A 19,089-nucleotide genomic window follows, 5' to 3' on the forward strand; every position below is an offset into this window, starting at 1 on the left:
AGGATCCAAGAGATATGAACATGTCAGAGCTCTAGATAGCATTTAGAATCAAACGCCAGACCCTAGTACTTGGGGAGTAGTGAATAAAGTGGTTTTCCCTACCCTTCCTTTCCCTGAGAATGATAGGACAGAGGCAGCTGTATGGCTGGTTGTTGATAGCCAAGCATCAACTTGTGTGGCCTGGTGCTCCTGCCATGCTCCAAACAGTGATTCACTGTGGCTGAACCAGGAACAGATAAGGGCAACATATAATGGTCTTTGAGGTGGCAAGGGTTAAGAGCATGGGGTTCTGGGGGAAGGTTGCCAGGTTCCAATCCTAAACCTACCATTTACTAGCTGCCAGAGCCTGCACAATGGGGATAATAACAGTTCCTGCTTCACTGGGCTATTACCAGAATTAAATGAGCTAACACATGTACATGAAGTTGCAAGTCAAGTATCAGGACCTCTGGTTCCCAGGGCCCCCATGAAAAATAAGGGGTGGGGGGACAGTTTACTCACCACTGGCTGTCCCTCCCTGCTTTGCCAGAGAGTCCTCGGGGTTGGGTTCTGTCTGTCTCTGTCCCACTGGCTTTGGCTCATCTGGCTCATCGTCCTCAGGGGTGACCAGTTTCATCAGACTCTGGTTGCACACATTGGCCACCTCTTTGATGCCTGTGTCCACTGATGTAAGAAGCAGCCCCATGCAGGTGTCCACCCTAAACCTAAAGCTACTGCCCTTCCCAGTCAAGGGCTCAGTTCTCCCTGAAGGATGTGTCAGTGAGCAAGTAGACAGTGCAACCTGAATCCCCATTCTCTTTGCCACACAGCGCCCCTCTGAGATGCTCTTCTTCTCATAGACCCCTTCCAGGTGACCCTCCTACCAACAGGATTTGCAATGTGAACTCAGAGCAGTGGAACCTTGGTGTCTGGGAGAGCTACTCCAGATCTATGAGTAAGCAAGTGAGGACTGAGGACAGCCAGCATTAGCTCTGGGTCCCTGGCTTTCCTAGTCCATGTTCAGCTCCACCTTTTGCTTCCTAGGGAAACAAGGGACTACACAGAGGTGTGAAGTATACTAAGAGAGCCCCCTCCCCACTCAGGGTCTCTATACTTCATAGCCTTCTTGGGACTACCTTTCTTTCTTTTCACCAAGGTGAAGGATACTTTTCTTGCGGTCATCATAGGCCAGGCAGGGCAAGACAGCAGTGAGGATCCCAGAAGAGTAGGGCAGCATCACCCTGCCAGCCAACTGAATGAACTCCCGCATCCAGCACATGGCTGTCAGCTGGATCAGGTCATCTGGAAGGGGAATTGGTGGGTTCCCAGGGGTCAGCACAAGCAACTGGAGAACTCTCTCTACCACTGACCACACATGCAAGATGGGAGTGGAGGACTAGGGGAATATGAGCTTGACTGTTTCCAGCTTGCCAATATTTTCTTCCCTGTGTGTGCTGACCCCAAAGGTCAGTCTGGATAGCAGGCTTGAAGGGAGTGACAATCCTGTGCTGGACTGGAAAAGTGACCACCACAATGCTCTACCCTCCCTGGATCCACGACCCTCTCTAATGTGATCTTATGTCTCATCTGGAAGTTGAGTTTATTTCCCTACCCTTGAACCTGGACTAGCCTTGCAACTGTGGCCAAGTAGCATGTGGTCAGTGTGCATGGTTCAAGCCTAGGCCTCAAGAAACATTGTCCATGTCTCCTGTCTCTTGGAACCCTGATGATGCCACATGAACACACCTGGGTCAGCCTGCTGGATGATGAGACATCTGGACCCACTGCCCCAGCCGACAGCCAGTAAACCACCAGACATGAGTGGGGCCATCCCAGAGTACCCAGCTCCAGTCACTCTTGCAGTTGACTGCAGGTACACAAACAGGCTGAACCTGGCCTAGGAGGGCAAAACTACCTGGTATGTAGACTCATGACCAGTAACAAGTGGCCATTGTTTTTGGTACCTCATAGAAGCTAAAGATACACAATCCTGATCTCCAAGAATTTCAACTCTCAGTGACAAGGCCAACCTTGCCAGAAAGAGAGTCTCTAGGATCTTCACCCCAGTCCAGACCAACTGAAAACACCCAGCTCTCTCTCACAGACCCTCCACTCCACTGCTCCAGGGTCTGGTATCATATCAATTAAATCTACTACCAGGGCTCCCAACTGCCCTCTCACTGAAGCTGAGACATGGGAGAAAGGGGCTTCTAAGGAGGTGGTGGTGGCAGTGAGGCCATCACACACTCACCTGTGGTCTGGCAGTGGATGACCAGGATGTTAGCCATCTCAGCAAACTTAACACTGGAGGGGTTCTTCTTAATTTCTTTCAAGAATTCTCCAAGAACCACCTCACACCTACCAATAACAAAAGGAGGAGGGAAATAGCACCAGTCGGCATGTTTCTGCTCTGGGTCTACCACCCCAAGGGTAGTCACACTCTTCACACTTGCCAGGTGGGTGCTATATAGATGCTGGGGGTGACTGAGTCTCAGTGACTCCAGCAGGAAGCATGAGTGGCAGGGAGGGTGGTTGTGTTCTCCTGCTGCTACCAATATTGGGCATGGAGTCCTGTGTGTACCCTCAGGGTCTCAGTGGACCCTGAGGCCTCCTCCCCACCTCCACTCACATTTTCCGAATCTCTTTGCCATTGTCACCCAGGATCTGGAAGAGTCCATCTAGGATCTCTGGCAGGTAATCCAGAAGGTTGATATCTGGCACAGACTCCAGAACCAGGATCTGCCCGAGAGGAAGCAGAAGGGAGAGTTGGCTCAGGCAGAGTCTTGTCCCCCTCTCATCCCTCTCCGGAGACTCTGCAACGAAGAGGGCCCTGTGAAGGCATGTGTCACGGCACTGCTGGTATCTGTGCGGGAAGAGTGCTGGTAGTGATCATTTTTCATTCCATGGGCAGGGGTTGGTAGCTGACTCTAAGGTGATGTGGATGTCTAGGGACAAGGGACTGGATGGGGAAGACCAGATGAGGCTAGCAGAGGTGAGTGCTGGAGGCAATGCTAAAGGCTTCAGAGAAACCTGGTGTTTTCCGGGACAAGAAGAGAACTGTATCCTTGCAGGGTTAACAGGATAGGCATTGGGGGTAAAACTGAATAAAGTGTTTTTGATTCTCAGGTGTCAATGGCTGTTAGAAGGATGACAAGGAGGCTTCTCATAGCCAAAGGAACTGCCACAGGTGTGTCAGAGAGTCGATGGGCCCCTCCAGAGACTGTGTGGCTGAGGCAGCTTTGCCGGGGCTGACCCTTACCCAGGAGATGATGAACTGCCGAGCGTATTGGTTGTTGGAGTAAATTCTCTCCCGCAATAAGGGGATGAAGCCCACCAGATCAAACTTGTTGCTTTCAGTCACAATGTCCTGTGGATTGGAAACACATGAGCTGCTGAGAGCAAGAGACCAGGCCTGCCTGACCTGTCACATTACTGGCCCTGGGCTGGCTCCAGGGTCAGTTAACCATGGAGGAAAATGGCAGAGCCCAAGCTAGACAGGATAGGTGCCTGGAGAATCCATCCTGTTACAGACCAAAGGTAAAGCAAAATTGGTGGACTGAAAAGTCAAGAATACTGAAGGATGAAGAAGATGGAAGTACACTGCATATATACACATGAAGATAGCATAATGAAATCCACCAAACACTGTTTGAAAGGGGGCGGGGAGAGGGAGAGGGAAATAAGAATATAATGGAGGGGGTGAATTTGTTCAAGGTAAATTGTACACATGTAAGGAATTATCACAAATAAATATCGTATTATTAGTGTAGGATACAGTTTAAAAAAGTGCATAGTTATAAAAAAGAAAATAAAAGAGGATTGCAAAAAAAAAAAAAAAAAAGTCAAGAGAAATGAAAAACTGTCAAGAACCCTAGTCCCTATAATCTGGATCAAATACCTAGTGCCCTGGCATGGGGAAGGGTAGTGTGGAAGGTGAACGTCTATGCTCTGCTGGCTACATTAAAATAGGGGGACATTCAGCAGGATGGAACAGCTCTGTTGTATTTTGACTATGGTGGTGTCATAGCGGTATACACTTACCACAGAACTATATACCAAACAGTAAGCTTTACTGTAGGCAAATTTAAAAAAAATTAAAAATCAGGGAAAAAAATCCCAATGGTAGACTTTCTAAGCTGTATAAAGGGAATAGAGTCTACAAGTAAAAGTAGGACAAGGGAAAAATACCTTTAAAAGGCGGTCCAGGAGCTCAGAACCACTTTTCACATTGGGATCTGGGTCAGCAGCCAACTACAAGGCAGAGAAGCACAAAGAAAATCGTCATAATCAAATGTTAAGACAATAAACCTACTGGAAACCCATGGTCAAGTTCACTCTGCAAGTGGATCTTAGGTGGTGGGTAAAATGGAACTTCAATTCTCTCCTGGAGCCCTTCTGGGCCCTTCTGGAGTTTCTAGGCCCTGTTGCAACTGGGTCAGGAGGTTGCTTCCCATTGGCCATCTTTAGGCTTTCCTGTCTTAAAATGCTGGGTCCTCTTTCACTTCAGGAGAAGGGCACAGGTGGAGGTGTAAGGCTGGTGCTTAGAAAGGCCCATGGCATTCATTTTGCAGAGGCAGTGGGGCTCTAGGATGTTCTAGGCAGCAGGGAAAGGCAAGTCCACTAGGCTGAGAGGTGCACAGGACAGCATTAGGGACTCCCTATGAACAGTTTTCTCTACAGCTCTAGAATCACTGCTGCCCTCCTCTCAGGGGAAATTCAGCCTGTCTGGTGGAGATGCCATTAACACCTTCTGACAGAGGGGTTGTTGTTACCAGCTTTTCCCCTCCAGGGTGGTAGACTGATACTTTCAAAAAGTACATGACGAGAAACAAACAAAAACTACTATGTACAAGCTCATTAGAAACGATCAGATTCAACAGACAGTATGTGATCCTTGCAGCCACATGCTTCACTGCTCTGCTTGCATCTGGGCAGAAGGCCCCAAGCACCCACAGTCCCAGAAGGTCAAGGTAGGTGGGTAGACTGAGCTCAGTCTAGGTCCAAGAAGTTACCTTACTCAGCCCATCAAAGAGAACATTGAAGTGGGGCAGCACGGCGCCTCGGGCCACCTTGACGATGTTGTAGAGGGCTTCACAGGCATAGTAGCGCAGCCTGCTGTCTGCATCATTGAAGCAGGTCAGCACTGGCTCAATCAGCTCCTTTAGGTAGAGCCCTGAATCCTACGATATAGGGCAGGAGGAGGAAAAGACAGCTCAGAAAGAGGCAGGCCCTAGCCCTGTAGTGCCAGTTGGGTTCAAAGACCCTTCCCAAGCCAACCTCCCAGAAGAAGAGTCACACCTGGGAACATGGTTACAAGTTTTTAAGTGTGGACAGAGTAGTTATCAAATAAAGGTCTTCAAGGCCCGGCTGGGTCTTAGGAGGGAAGGTATACGGCCACAGTGAAGGCCATCACTGATGTGCCTGTCCCTCAGGAGAACGCCCACCTTGCCCAGGGCGATGGAGCAAGCAGCCAGGCCGATGAGGCCCCCTTTCCGACTGTGGGGATGCTGGGACAGGGCAAACTCCTGAGACAGGGTCTGGATCACATGCTTGATTTGTATGGTGTTGTTCTGTGCCACGAACTCCCGAACCAGCCTGGAGAGAAAAGAGAGAGGAGCTGTGGGACAGGAGGACCTGGGTTAAGGAAGGGAGATGACCTGTTTAGAAAGAGGAACTGGGTGGCAGCATCTCAGGGAAGGTCCTCTCAGTTCTGCTGATGAGTGGGAGCTGCTGTGTGGATCATGCTCGTTTCCCTACTCTTGGTCTGAGTTTCCCTTTTGTATATCCCCTTTGGAACGAGGAATAGCACCATCTTGCTTCCATAATGGGGATCAAACACAGCAATGCTTTCTTAGTCTGATAAATCGTCTTTACTGAACACTTGTTTAACTTTACATTCATGAATCCAAGAAATCCTTTGCATCTTGTCATCATTCCAGGGACAGTGCTGGGGACACACAGCTAAATCACACCCCAGTCTAATGAGCAAGATTCATATATAAACAAGTAACTGTAGCAAAGTGGCGAACATGTGACCACAGGAGCAAGAATGTGGTACACGCTAATATTCCTTGGGCTGACAGAGAGGTACCATTTCAGTCAGATCTTAAAAATATTAATAAGCATTTCCCAGGCAAAAAAAGGAAGGCAGCAAGTGTATGTTTTGTTGTTGTTGCTATAATGAAATGCAAGAGGCAAGCTACTTATGGAGAAAAGAGATTTATTTTAGTTCACAGTTTTGGAGGTTCAGAAGGCATGGCACATACATCAGCTCAGTTCATGAGATGGTCCTCCCTGGTGCATCATCTCTTGACTGTGGTGATGGTGGGAACAAATATGGGAGGCAGGGATCACATTTTTATGGGACAGAGGGCTATGGATGAGCCAGGCCTCTCCAGGTGAAGACAACACCAATTCATAGGCCAAAATTCCAGAAGCAGCAGAGCAGGAAATGCCTGGCAAGGAGGGAGGTACATAAACTTGTCTGGTCTCCCAGACTGGACAAACCAGCCAGATGAGGCCCAGGGATTTGCTAGCATTCTTGTCTGCAAAGTTACAGACAGCCCAGTGAGGAGAGCTTTACAGATGCTGTAGAGGACAGCCTGAGCATTGGTGGTTCAGTGGTAGAATTCTCGCCTGCCACGCGGGAGGCCCGGGTTCGATTCCCGGCCAATGCAGTGGTGCTTTTTTCTTTTTTTTGCCTCTTCTTGGCCAGTTTCCTCACACAGATGTCATGCAGGAGAAGCCAATCTCCTCAACCACAGAGGGCTTGCAGCAGCCCAAGATGCCTGTGATCTGGGACCACACACCCTGCTCAGGAAGCCCACGGAGAGCTGCTGAACTCAGAGGACAGACTGTGGGAGCTTGGCCAGCATTCCTTCACCTGGAAGGGGACTTTGTTCCTCTGCCTTCAGCCTAGGCCACTGGCCAGCAGGAAGCCGGTAGCTAAGAGCAGTAAAACAGCTCCACAAGCAGAATGGAACAGGAGGACCCACACATCAGAGGGGAGATGCACCCAAAGTCTGTGTGTTTTGCTACTTTACTGAGAAGAAGAGAATTGAGCACTAGTTTCTGTCTCAATCCCTCAAGGTAAATCAACTTCACAAACATACATATACAAACACGCCCCCTCTTCTGCTCCCTCCTGCTCTGGAGCTGACACTTTCTGTTCTTGCATCTGTGCTGATGTGGCAGCATCAGAGCCTGAGCTCAGTCTGTGACTCAGCATATATATAAGGAAGCCCAGATGGTTTTAAAGGGAGGTACCACACAGATGCTGACAGCTGGAGCATTGGTGGTTCAGTGGTAGAATTCTCGCCTGCCACGCGGGAGGCCCGGGTTCGATTCCCGGCCAATGCAACATCAGCAAACTTTTTAATTGAGACTTAACTTGAGATTTCATACTGCCTACCAAATTTATGAATGGGGTCAGAGAACTGTGAATGACTTGTACTCTAGTTTGAGTTTTAAAACTTAGGTTTCCTAAATTCCATGAAGATTCCAAACTAGTGTGTCCTTGCTCTTGAAGAATCTAGGATGTGAGCATACACTACAGCTCATGGCAGCAGCTGTGCCTCATCTTCCTATCCAGACAGGCTAACTGAGAAGCTGGGCCCTGCTTCTGCATGGTGCAAATCACAGTAGCACCCAGAGTGACAGCAGTGACATCCATGGGCTCCAGTCAGGACCTAACAGGAGAGTCCATCCCTCCTCTCCAGGAATTCCTAGAATCTCCTCCTCTCCTGCCTCCTGTGTCTCAGGTCACAGACATTCATGGAATACTCCATCTAGGTGACAGCCTCATATGGGATGCATTCTCTGGCTTTGAGGGGCCCCCCTGAGAGGATGGGGGAGGAAACAGAAGAGTCCTCCAGGACTATGATGCAAACCTGATAACAAGAGTACAAGGCAGGTGAGGCAAGACAGACGAGGAAGAATGGCTAGTGTCTGGTGGGGCTGGGGGGGATGTGGTATGGCCTCATTAAAGTCAGCACTGGAGAGGGTTCTATAGATGAGTAGGTGCTTGTTCTGGGCTGTTGAGGATGCCAAGGCTCCGAGACAACATTTGGTTTGGTAGAAGCAAGGTCAAGGTGGGAGAAGTGGGTGACAGAGTTGGAAAAGTAGCTCTGAGTCAGCAGCACAGGACCCAGAAAGCTTGGCAAGGGAATTGGCACCTCATTCTGGTGGCAGCGAGGAGCCATGGAGGGTGGTGGATGGGAACTTTTGAAGGAGGAATCTGCAGTGATGGGCGGTATGGATCTGAATGGCACTTGGGAGCTTTGAAGACAAGGAAGGCTCATTGAGTGACTAAATGGTGAAAGTGAAGGAACGTGGCTCTAGTGTCCCAGTGACAATTTACAAGGACAAGGGGGTCTCCTGAAGGGAGATGTGAAGCAAATACCTGTGCTTGGTGCTCTTCACATGCTCAGTGGCACCTCTTTCCTTTGCTGGACACCAGCAAGGTGGTGGTCTCCCCCATGTATGGCTCAATTCTGACATCACCAGTCACTACAAAAATAGCCGTAAGATCATTCAAATCTTATAGCCACAGGCACCCCAAGTCTCTACTGTGTGTACCCTTGCATTAAGGTAGAATATTCTTTATCACCTGGAAAATAAGAATTGGGCAGCCAAACGATGGTTCCCTCTGGAGAAGAAACTATGCAAATGTTCTCAGCAATATCCCCAGCCAGAAAGTACAATGCCTGGTCCTGGGGTCAATCCTGGGCCACGAGCAGGATGAATCTGTCTCTCTCAAATCAAGCCCACTCTACCCCCCTTTTTAAAATGGCACTGGGGTTTGAACTCAGAGCTTTGTGCCTGCTAAAGCAGGTCCTCTACCACTTAAACCATGCCTCCTGTTCTTTTAGCTCTGGTTATTTTGTAAATAGGATCTCACTTTTTGCCCAGGCTGGCCTGTTTTACCCTTCCTGCTGTCACTGGGATGACAGGTGCATGCCACCATGCCCAGCTTTTTTTGTGTTTGAAATGGGATCTTGAAAATGTTTTTGTTCAGGCTGACCTAGAACCTCAATCCTCCCAATCTCAGCCTTCCTCTATATAGCTGGGAAACAGGCATACACCACCACATCCAGTTTTTATTGATTGAGATGGGAGCTTGCAAATTTTTTACCCAGGCTAAGCCCACCCTTCTTACTGACTCATGGGGAATGCAAACAGGGATAAGGGTCTCTCTAGCCTGCCTGCTCAGCTCCTAGCATCATCTTGTGCTGTAGCCAGACCTGCCTTCCTACTGGGCCTGTTTGTCACATTCTGTCTGTACTTCCTACCTGTCTGTCCTCTGGCACATTCACTTCCACACTCCACATCTGGCTCAGTTGCACCTCCCTGTTTCCCTACTAACCCACAAACTGAGCACTTCTCCTCTGAACCCTGAACTACTTAGTGACTCCTCATTCTGTGCCCAGCAATATGCTGACAGAAGTCACCAGTTATATTCCTTCTACCTCCACACCTGCTTGACTGAGTCCCTGAGGACTGTATCACACTCCTCTGCACCTCTTGTATCATTCCTGTTCCTAGTCTAGTGCTGTGCATTCAGTAGGTAGCCAATCAATAAGCACCTGCCAGTGGATTGAATCCATGAAGGCTGGCAGAGCTAATGGATGGTATAAGTTACAGGGCAAACCCAGGCAACACCTCATGCTGCCAGATTGGTGGCTAAGGGATTGTCTGCAAATCTAAATCTTCCCTGTTTGTCTAACCAATGTGGAAGCTGGACAGCGCTAAGGCCTTAGTCTTATTACAAGTTAGTAGGATCAACTGCACCATTCCTGAGATCCCAAAATGCACTCTGAGAAGGGCCCAGTATGCCACATCTGTGGCTGGTGGCTGAGGAAGTATGTACAGGTCAGGATCTGACCTGAAAGGGAACCTGCTGAGTGGCAAGCATGCTCCAACTCCTCAGGGGAGCAGCCAGCCAGAGGCACAGTCTTGCTCTTCACAGAGAAAGTACAGACAGAAGAAAAGCAACTGAAAGGGAAGCAGAGCAAGTGAAGTTTAACACCAGGCACCCCCAGTTCCAGGCCCAGTCTCTCTTCAAAGACTATTTTGTCTCTGCTTTCATCTATAGATTGGGGGCCAGAGGTGGGGAGTCTGAGGCTGAACTCATTTTGAAGTTTGTATTTGGCCCAAAAACTCTCACGATGGAGAATCCCTGGGGCCCTTCACTGATACAAAGGTCTTGCTCAGGCTTTACTGTTCTATACACCAGAAAAAGAGAATCCGTATCTGCCTGGTTTTTTCACAAAAGCACTGAAAAATCTTTCATCAAGGTAGTCCTCTAGTGGTGAGGTGTCCTCTAGTGGTGGCTCAGAGCATCTGTTCACAACTGGTCAGTGGTGTCTCAGGACAGCAGGAACATCCATCTCCCCGAAGACATGAGTCCCATTATGGGCTGGCACCAGGCTCCTGATACCACCCACGATGTCATGAACACTGCCACACCCCTCCCTGAGAGGTGGAGTCACAGACAGGGTAGGATGCATTTGGACTGTCATCATCCAGGAGAAAGCTTAGGGCCACACTCTGTACTACACAGCCACAGCCCTGCACTGGACCCCTTGGCCTCTATAACATAGCACTGTAACAGTCATATACATCATGAGGACTGGTAAGATGGCCACTTACTATGCACTTAGTCTACACTATGTTGCTCAGGGGGCGGTTATTCCTTAGGACAACCTCCTTCCATAGCTGTAATTCTCACCTTCCAGATCTGAAACAAGATCTGAAATCATTTCCTTTTCCCAGGGTCACAGAGGGTCTGCATCCTTGACATCTACACAGTTTACATCCTTTCAACTGTGTTACAGTCTCTCCCTTCCATCTTCTGAAGCCACTGCAGCTGCAAATGGAACACACCTGGTGAGGTGACAGACAAGTTGCTTTCTCCACACATTTCCCCTGCTGTTCAGTGTTCAGACATCCCCAAAGCATTCCTCCACACACAGAGAGAGCACACTTCAGATGGTCTGAAATGAAACTCCAGAGATGCATTCCACTGCGAAGGCAGCAAATGAGTAACCATTGGCTGAGCACTTACTACATTCCAGGCAATGTGCTAGGTGGCTTGATCTAATTTAAGCCAGGAAAAAAGACACTCAGGTACCACATACTCATTTTATCGTTGGGGGAAGCTGAGAAACATAGTCAAGGTCACACTACTTGTAGATGGTGGGTCTGAAAATCAATCACCTGAACAGTCACAAACCGAGGCTCTAAGCCACCACTAGACACCTCTAGATTTTTCTAACCCCAAGGTCAGAAATCTTGCCTGCTATGTTATACTACCACCCTCCCAAGTATCAGTGTTACCACCTATTGAATGCCCACTGCCTACCAGCACTTTGTGTTTATTATTTCACTGAACTCCAATTCCATTTCACTTGGTGATGCTTTGTCCTAGGTGGCAGAGGTTTCAGTCACTGCCCTCCAATTCCCACGTGTTCAAAGGAGACATCCTCAGCCATAAGGCAGGATAATAACGTTCACAAGGACTTCATGCTGTATTTAGAGAAATTAGATGATGAACTTCACATGCTCTACACTGCCCACGCTCAAATAATAGTCTCAGTTCAATTTCTTCTATAATGTCGGAACCAGGGAGAGAAACTGTAATCTATATACACCAACCCAAGACCATGTTCATTCAATGAATGTGGACTGAGCACCTGGTCTTCTCCAAAGAGGATAAAATGATAAACCCAGAGTTGACACTTATTCCTGTATTGTGAAACCTTCAGCATGGACTTGGACTGCTTTGGTTTTTCCCCTGCCAAGTCTAATTATCTGTTTCAGTTCTCTGACACACTTAGTATGTGACATATGTATTCAGATGGCAAATCCAGGCAGCGATTTCCCATAGAGAATCTGGATAAACATCTCTTCCATCTGCTTCACTGAGTATTGCAGTAATTTGGTTTTTACTTGCTCATGAGTCTCCAAATAATTTTGAATGGGAAAAGTGAACATGTGTCCCAGAGAATAGGCCAAAGATCTGAAAAGGCTAAGACTTAACTGACAAAACAGAGACTGAGCATCCACTGGACATGACCAGTGGAGAATAAGAGAGATGGAGCAAGAGACCTGTTTTGATCTCAGGTAACAATTACCATCATTCGATAAGTGCTTCCTTCACACTGCACCAACACATCATTCATATTCTTAGTTTTGAAAACCAAGACACAATTTATATACCAAAAGTTCACTCTTTTAAAGTAGACAATTTAGTGGGTTTTTTTCTGCATATTCACAAAATTGTGCAACTATCACCACAATCAATTTAATGACATTTTTGCGTCCCCCTCAACAAACTGTACCTTTTAACTGCCATTTCCCAAACCTCTTCCCTTCAGCTTCTGGCAACCACTAATTTGCTTTCTCTCTCTTGATTTGCCTCTTCTGGACAATAATAGCCTTTGTGTCTGACTGGCTTCTTTTAGCACAATGTTTTCAAGATGCATTTTTTTAAAGATGAGAAAACAGAGGCACAGAGAGGTTAAGCCAGAAGTTACAAACTTAGATGTTCACAAGAGCCAGGCAGGAGATTCAGATGAGGCCAAGGAAGGTAGGACAGGCTTGGCAAACTTGCCAACAGGGAGGGGCCTGGCTCATATTGATCTGCTGTGTGGGAATGTAGATCCCACAGCTACAGTAACCAATTCCTTAACGGAAGCCAGAAACCCCAATTTCACTGTAAAGGTTCTCAATTTAAAATGCTCCAGTCCCAAGCCAAACTAAACAGTCTCTAGGCAGGATACAGTCACTGGCTACCAGCCTCTGACCCCTGGATTAAGCAATTTGCTGAGGGTCCCACTGCTGATAAACAGCAGAGCTAAGTGGAATTCTGACCCAATGCCACAAACTGCCCCAAGCCACTCAGGAATTGAGTTTTCTCCATAGAGTTGGCAGACTGCAAAGAGCCACGTCCAACTGGATAGTTCAATATGTGTCTGATCTCAGAGCTCTAGGGACTCCTCCTCATAGCCCCCAGCAGGCATAAAGGCATCATTCAGGAGCCCTGATTCCCCAGCCTCCTTGGGGCTCTCAAAGGACCTAGTGTTTGGAACTCAAAAGTGCAGACAAGATCATGTGTTCAGGGTACTTTAGCTGGAGATAAAACTCAACACTCAGGGATACTAAAGACTTGACCATGAAGGGTGTCATCTGCCCCAACAAGCAGTAAGCCAGAGAGGTTCCTGCCTCCACAGTGCCTGGCATGGCACCCCCACAGATCAAGCACCCATACCAATCAGTGTGCTTGTCAGCATCCCCTCCCTACCACCATTAACTGCTGGCAAGAGGACAGCTCAAAGTCTTACCAATCTTTTCATCAGGACCAATCAATGGCTATGTCCCTTGAAATTGAGAGGCCACAAAACCTGAGGTGGCCATTTTAAAATCTTAACTAAAGTTTAAAAGGTTAGTCTTAATCTTTAGGAAACTGTGTGGTCATATTGGTCATATTGGACCTAGGTGGTGGAGGGAAAGTTCTCCAGGTCTTGTGCACAACAGGCATACAACATCTGCCGTCAGGTGCTGGTCACACCACCATGCTAGTACAGTTGAGCCAAGCATTGACCTCTGCATTTTTATCATTTGAGAGGCCTGTCATGGCAACAAAGCACCCGTGACCCCCCCTCATTGGAACACCATTTGCAGTACTGGCTCTATCACCTAAGCAGATGGGCTCTGGAGACTGAAAGTAACTGCTAAAACCACCACAGAGATGTACAAGTATGAAATTTCTTTTATGTATGGCCCCTTTATGTCAGAGAAAACTATTCATAGTTATGATGAACAGCCTTTCCCCCCCAGTGCTGGGGACTGAACCCAAGGCCTCCATATGCTAGGCAAGTGCTCTACCACTGTGTTACTCTCACCCCCACCCCTCGCACCTCCACTTTGAGACAGGATGGAATCTCTGATCTCAGAGGATTAGTGTCCTTATGAGAAGAAACACCAAAATTCCCTTACCCAACCCCCGCCCTACTGCCAAAAGAAGAAGTCATGTGAACAGATATGTGAGATGGCAGCTGCCTATGAGTCAAGAGGAAAGGGTCTCAGAATGAAGTCTACTTTGCCAGGATTTCCCAGAATTGTGAGAAATAAACTACTATTGTTAAGTTACTCAGTCTATGGTATTTTGTTATGGCAGCCTGGGCAGAGTAAATCACATCTGAGCATTTAGTGGGTAAAGCTCAAATACACTTGACACCTCTCAACATGCATTATTTCCACTCACTTTCCACTCCACAGAAGTGGGCAATTCGAACTAGAGACTATGACTGTACCAGGGAAGCCTCAGAGCTCCACCTCCTATTAAACCCAGTCTCATTCTCTGCCTTCGGAATATGTATCCTATTCTCTTGAGCTTTTCTTTAAAGGGATTCCTCATCACACTTCACCACGACTGCTGGGCTCAGGCTGTCAAGGCTGTGGGTCTAGGAAAGCCATGGGTAGATTTGAGGGGCAGCCAGTCTTCAGCCTCCCACTAACTCCTGCCTTCACAGAGCTCAACGTGTAGGAAGGATGGCAGTGGAGTTGTATGAGATTTCTATTGGCTCCTGTAATGAATTACCACAAACTTAGTGGTTTAGAACAAAAATTTACTAAGGGTCTTACTGAGCTAAAATTAAGGTGTAGGCAGGACTGCTTCTGGAGGCTATAGGGGAGCTAGTTTCTTGAGGATGCCCATACTCTCTGGCTGGTGGCTGATACTCTTCTGCTTCCCTTTGCTACAATGAAAGATGCCTGGTGTTACACTGGGGATTACTCCAGGCTACTTTCCTTATTTTAAGATCATATGATTAGCCAGCTTAATTCCACTTGCTATCTTAAATCCAGAGTCACAAAGTCCAGGGATTAGGACTTCTTTGGGAGGCAATATTCTGCCAGCCAAAAAATGATAAAAGCTGTACTGACAGAAAACAAGTACAAAAAACTCAAACAATTATTTAACAGGTCTCTCTATATATTAAATAACAATTATAATGTATCCAGCACTGTATGAAGCACTGTACAACATTAACTCAAGTAATCAAATAATCCTTACAGATGAGGATATTGAGGTAGCGCTCCATATCCTCAATTAGCTGGTTCAGGGTCACCCAGCTCCAGAGCCTGCTTTTAACCACTCTGCCATTTGACCTCCTAAGTGGAATTTTAGGGGGTTCAATGACCCAAGAATAGGACTAAATCCTTTCATTTCCGAAGGACTTGCGTTGACATGTCTACACTATAAATGCAACTGCCAATAATCTGACTTTTATGAGATGTCTACAGAGATTAATAGTCTGTTTGATTGAGGGACACTTTGGGCAGTCCATATGAAGAATATATTCAAGCACACAATATTCTGTGTGTAGAACAGTCTTTGAAGGTAGCACTTGTCCAACAATATGTGCAATGATCACCCAGTGATCTTGTTAAAATGCATATTCTGATTTCAAAGGCCTGCTAAGGTGAAACTGGAGTCTCTTTCTAACAGGCTACTGATGCTGCTGTCTGCAGGCCACACTTCTGAGCAGCAATTTTAGGTTGCAATGTTATTTCGCTACTAAAAATGTATGACTGTTCATTCATTTGGACACCACATGTCAAGTGTCACTGGGCACTGAGCTAAGTGCTGAGGGTAAATAAAACAGGGTCTCTGCTCTTAAGGTGTTCACAGTTCAATTAAGGCCCTAGAGAGTTTCCCTGAATTCTACAAATCAGGGCAACATCTAACACAAAACAAAGCCCATTAAGGAAAAAACCCTTAACTGCCTACAAAGTGAGAGCCCTTACATAAGGCTGTGTTGGAAGCATCAATAATGCTGAGATGATTATCTCTGTTCAAGGGCCCACAGATGACCCAAGTCAGCATAAAAGCAGACTTTCCTGAGAAGCTGAATGGGTGATGAGCAAAATGGGGTGACAGCGTGCTATAGTTTGGATCTTAAGTGTCCCCCAAAGGCCCATGTGTTAAAAGCTTAGACCTCACCTTTGCACTATTGGGAGGTGGTGGAACCTTTAAGAGGTAGAGCTTACTGGGAGCTCCTCCAGTCATTGGGGGTGTGCTCTTGATGAGAACAGTGGGACCCTAGACCCTCTTTTTCCTCTTTCTAGACCTAGCTATGAGATGAATGCTCCCTGCTATAATGTGCTGCCTTGTCACAGGCTCAAAAGCAATGAGGCCAACTGACCATGGACTGAAACTTCCAAAACTATGAGCCAAAATAAAGAGAGAACTCTTTATAAGTTGATTAGGTATTTGATACAGTAACAGAAAGCTGACTAACACACAGTGCAAATTCAAAGCCAATGAAACCCATGGACATGCAACCATGCTTATAAATCATCTTTGGGTCCCCTTATTCACTATGGCAATTCTCATTAAGATGTGCTAATACTGGAGAGCCAGAATATAAACATAAAGCTGCATGGAAAGAGAGCAGTCAAGACAGTAGTTTCTAATAAGAGAAGTAGCTAGAGTAGACACAGTGAGTATTAGAGCTGAATGGGAGGGTCTCCTTATCAAAGTCTAAACCTGTTAGTTTAGAAAACTAAAATCCAAAGCAGGTAAAGCAACTGTTCTCAATTGGGGCGATACTGCACCTTCAGGGGATATTTAGCCTTCAGGGGATATCTGGCAATGTTCAAAGACAATTTTGGATGTTGTAATTAATGGAGTGCTATTGGTATCTAGTGGGTAGAAGCCAGAGATACTGCTAAAAATCCTACAAGACACAGAATTATTCACTACAACAAATTATGTGTTCCAACAGTGCTGCCGGGTGCTGGTGACTCATGCCTGCAATCCTAGCTACTCAGGAGGCAGAGATCAGGAGGATCGCAGTTCAAAGCCCCAGGGAAATAGCTCGTGAGACCCTATCTTGAAAATACCCAACACAATAAAGGGCTGGTGAAGTTGCTTAAGTGGTAAGAGCGTCCATGAGGCTCTGAGTTCACATCCCAGTGTTGCCAAAATATAGATCAATTAATAATTAAAAAACAAAATGTCAACATTGCTGAGATTAAGAAGCTCTGAGTTAAGAAATCTCCCTCAGGTCAAAGAATGAGTGTCACATTATGGATTAGATGGGGCTGTTTAAGAGAGCAGTGTGCAATGATTGATAGAAATACTTTCTAATCTGTGCAGCTCAATATGATAGTCAATAGCCACCTGTGGCTATTGAATCCTTGAAATATAGGTGACTGAGGCATTTAAAAACTTTATTTAATCTTTAATAATTTCATTTTTTTCAAGACAGAATCTTGCTATGTAGCCCAGGCTGTCCTCAAACTTGAGATTCTTCTGACTCAGTCTCCTTAGTACTGTGATTACAGGTCTGTGCCGCTACCCCAGCTAACTGAAATTTAAATAACCACACATGGTCAGTGGTTACTGTTAGACAGGGCAGAACAACAATCCACTTTTTCTGACTCCCAGACTACAATGTTCTTCCACTTTCACAGCCTTCTTTCTACTCTTTTGAAATCCACCCATCCACCTGACTTTATCACTAATATTTGGCTGGGAAGAAAAATCCATGAAAGTAAAAAATAACAACAAAACATTCCCTACTTTGCACATTGGGAAACAAAGCAAAATATCAGATCTTGGTTACACATACATGTGATAATACTGCAAGTGCAAGAAAGGTCAAACTACTCCTATTCCACTTTGAAGGAAGGATGATAATGACAAGATAAAACAATCTTGACCGTTAAGATCACGAAGCTTCTGATTTCTCCACATGGTTACCTTAGCAGTCCCTTTCATTTCTCAGAAGCTGGGCAAGAAACCAGGCGGGTCTACATCACTAGCAAATTAATTTCTGATTTCTCTCCCATCACGGAGGCCACTGTTGGATCGGCTGGATTTGATGGAGATCACACTGCGGACTCATCAAGTGCTAAATATTGTGCTATGTATTACACATACATTATGTCATTTCATTCTCACTGTAGCCCTTGGGGACACCTGGAGATTAAAGAACTTGTCCCAAATCACAACCAGTCAGGAGAAAGGCTGGGACTCCTAGAAAGGACTGCAGATCTCCTGCTCTTAAGCACTGCGCTACGGGCCTGAAACCTGGGAAACCAACACAAGGCTGGGAAGGGGTTGAGAATCTGCCCGGGGGTCAGAGCAGCTACCGGCTGCATTAGCCAGGGCGGGGTCCCAGTAGCTCTTACTTCTCGATCTCCAGCGCTGCCACCTTCCGCTTTTCGTATAGCTTGTCATTGAGGGCACGCACGATGTTGGGAGTGAGCGGCGCGAAGTCCTTCTCGGGGTTCATAGTGGCAGCTCCGTGTGCGTCCCGGAGCCTTGCGACTCCTTAGCCCGTGGCTCCCGGGACCGCGCCAGGGCCAGGGGAGTCTGCGGCGCGGCGCCGGCTCATTGACCACGCCACCCGGCCCTGCCTGCCTCGCTTCGCCGCCACGCGCTGCCTCAGAACTCGGGCCTGGACCCCGCTTTTCCACACTCTACCCCGGCCGCCTAACCGCTCACGCGACCAGCTCCCGCCCGGCACCGGCAGCACTCACCGGGCAGCCGCCATGTTACTCAGGTCACATGACTTCGTAGCCACTTCCGCCTTCCGTTGTGAGGACCCGCCCCTCCAGCCACGCCCCCCAGCGCAGGCCTCAGGTGAATTGGCCACGCCCCCTCCCGCTCCCCATCTCTGCTCTAGATACGCTCAGTGTGCTTGGAGACCAGGTTTCTGGGTGTGCAGTGCACACAGTCAACTGCTGGCACGTAGTAGGCTTGGCACGTAGTGAGCTTCTGTAGACGTTAGTGAGACCGAAGGGGTCAATATTTATGCTCAATGCTCTTAGTTTGATTCAGTACCTGGTCGCTTACCAATTTTACATATACAAATATTTTCCACAATCATTTTCACTATATTCTAGCCATGTGTATGATTAATATTTTTTTCTGAAGTCAATCTGAGAAAAGGAATCTTTACAAAAATCTGAAATCCCTACTTCAGTCTTGTTTATACCCTAAAATCGTGGGATTGAATAGTTTTATTTTTCCTAATAAATATTAAAATAATTTCCCAACTAAAAGCGGTATTATCAGACCTTAAGTGGCTGCCACTC

General features: G+C 47.1%; 1 protein-coding gene and 2 non-coding genes across 6 annotated transcripts in view; 2 read left to right on the forward strand and 1 right to left on the reverse strand.

The window, feature by feature from the left end:
• Vac14 (VAC14 component of PIKFYVE complex) overlaps nt 1-18,566 on the reverse strand; it is a 109,293-nt gene extending 90,727 nt beyond the window's left edge. Inside the window, exons 1-10 of one of the 4 annotated variants that reach the window (XM_074055705.1) lie at nt 18,181-18,566; nt 8,381-8,487; nt 5,424-5,574; nt 4,992-5,159; nt 4,168-4,230; nt 3,239-3,346; nt 2,609-2,718; nt 2,231-2,337; nt 1,147-1,281; nt 502-654 (exon numbers count right to left, since the gene is read on the reverse strand). In XM_074055705.1, coding sequence (XP_073911806.1) covers nt 502-654; nt 1,147-1,281; nt 2,231-2,337; nt 2,609-2,718; nt 3,239-3,346; nt 4,168-4,230; nt 4,992-5,159; nt 5,424-5,574; nt 8,381-8,478 — 1,093 coding nt within the window. In that variant the 5' untranslated portion in view covers nt 8,479-8,487; nt 18,181-18,566. Of the gene's footprint in view, nt 1-501; nt 655-1,146; nt 1,282-2,230; nt 2,338-2,608; nt 2,719-3,238; nt 3,347-4,167; nt 4,231-4,991; nt 5,160-5,423; nt 5,575-8,380; nt 8,488-10,708; nt 10,847-18,180 lie in introns of all 4 variants that reach the window. The other 3 variants (XM_020181691.2, XM_020181692.2, XM_074055706.1) reach the window with 3 other exon arrangements.
• Nucleotides 6,586-6,656, forward strand: Trnag-gcc (transfer RNA glycine (anticodon GCC)). The gene has a single exon. It is a non-coding gene; the product is annotated as a tRNA-Gly (tRNA).
• Trnag-gcc (transfer RNA glycine (anticodon GCC)) lies at nt 7,268-7,338 on the forward strand. The gene has a single exon. It is a non-coding gene; the product is annotated as a tRNA-Gly (tRNA).
• Nucleotides 18,567-19,089: the final 523 nt, after the last annotated feature.

Source organism: Castor canadensis, chromosome 15 (genome assembly GCF_047511655.1).
Source record: "Castor canadensis chromosome 15, mCasCan1.hap1v2, whole genome shotgun sequence".
Taxonomy (NCBI): Eukaryota; Metazoa; Chordata; class Mammalia; order Rodentia; family Castoridae; genus Castor; species Castor canadensis.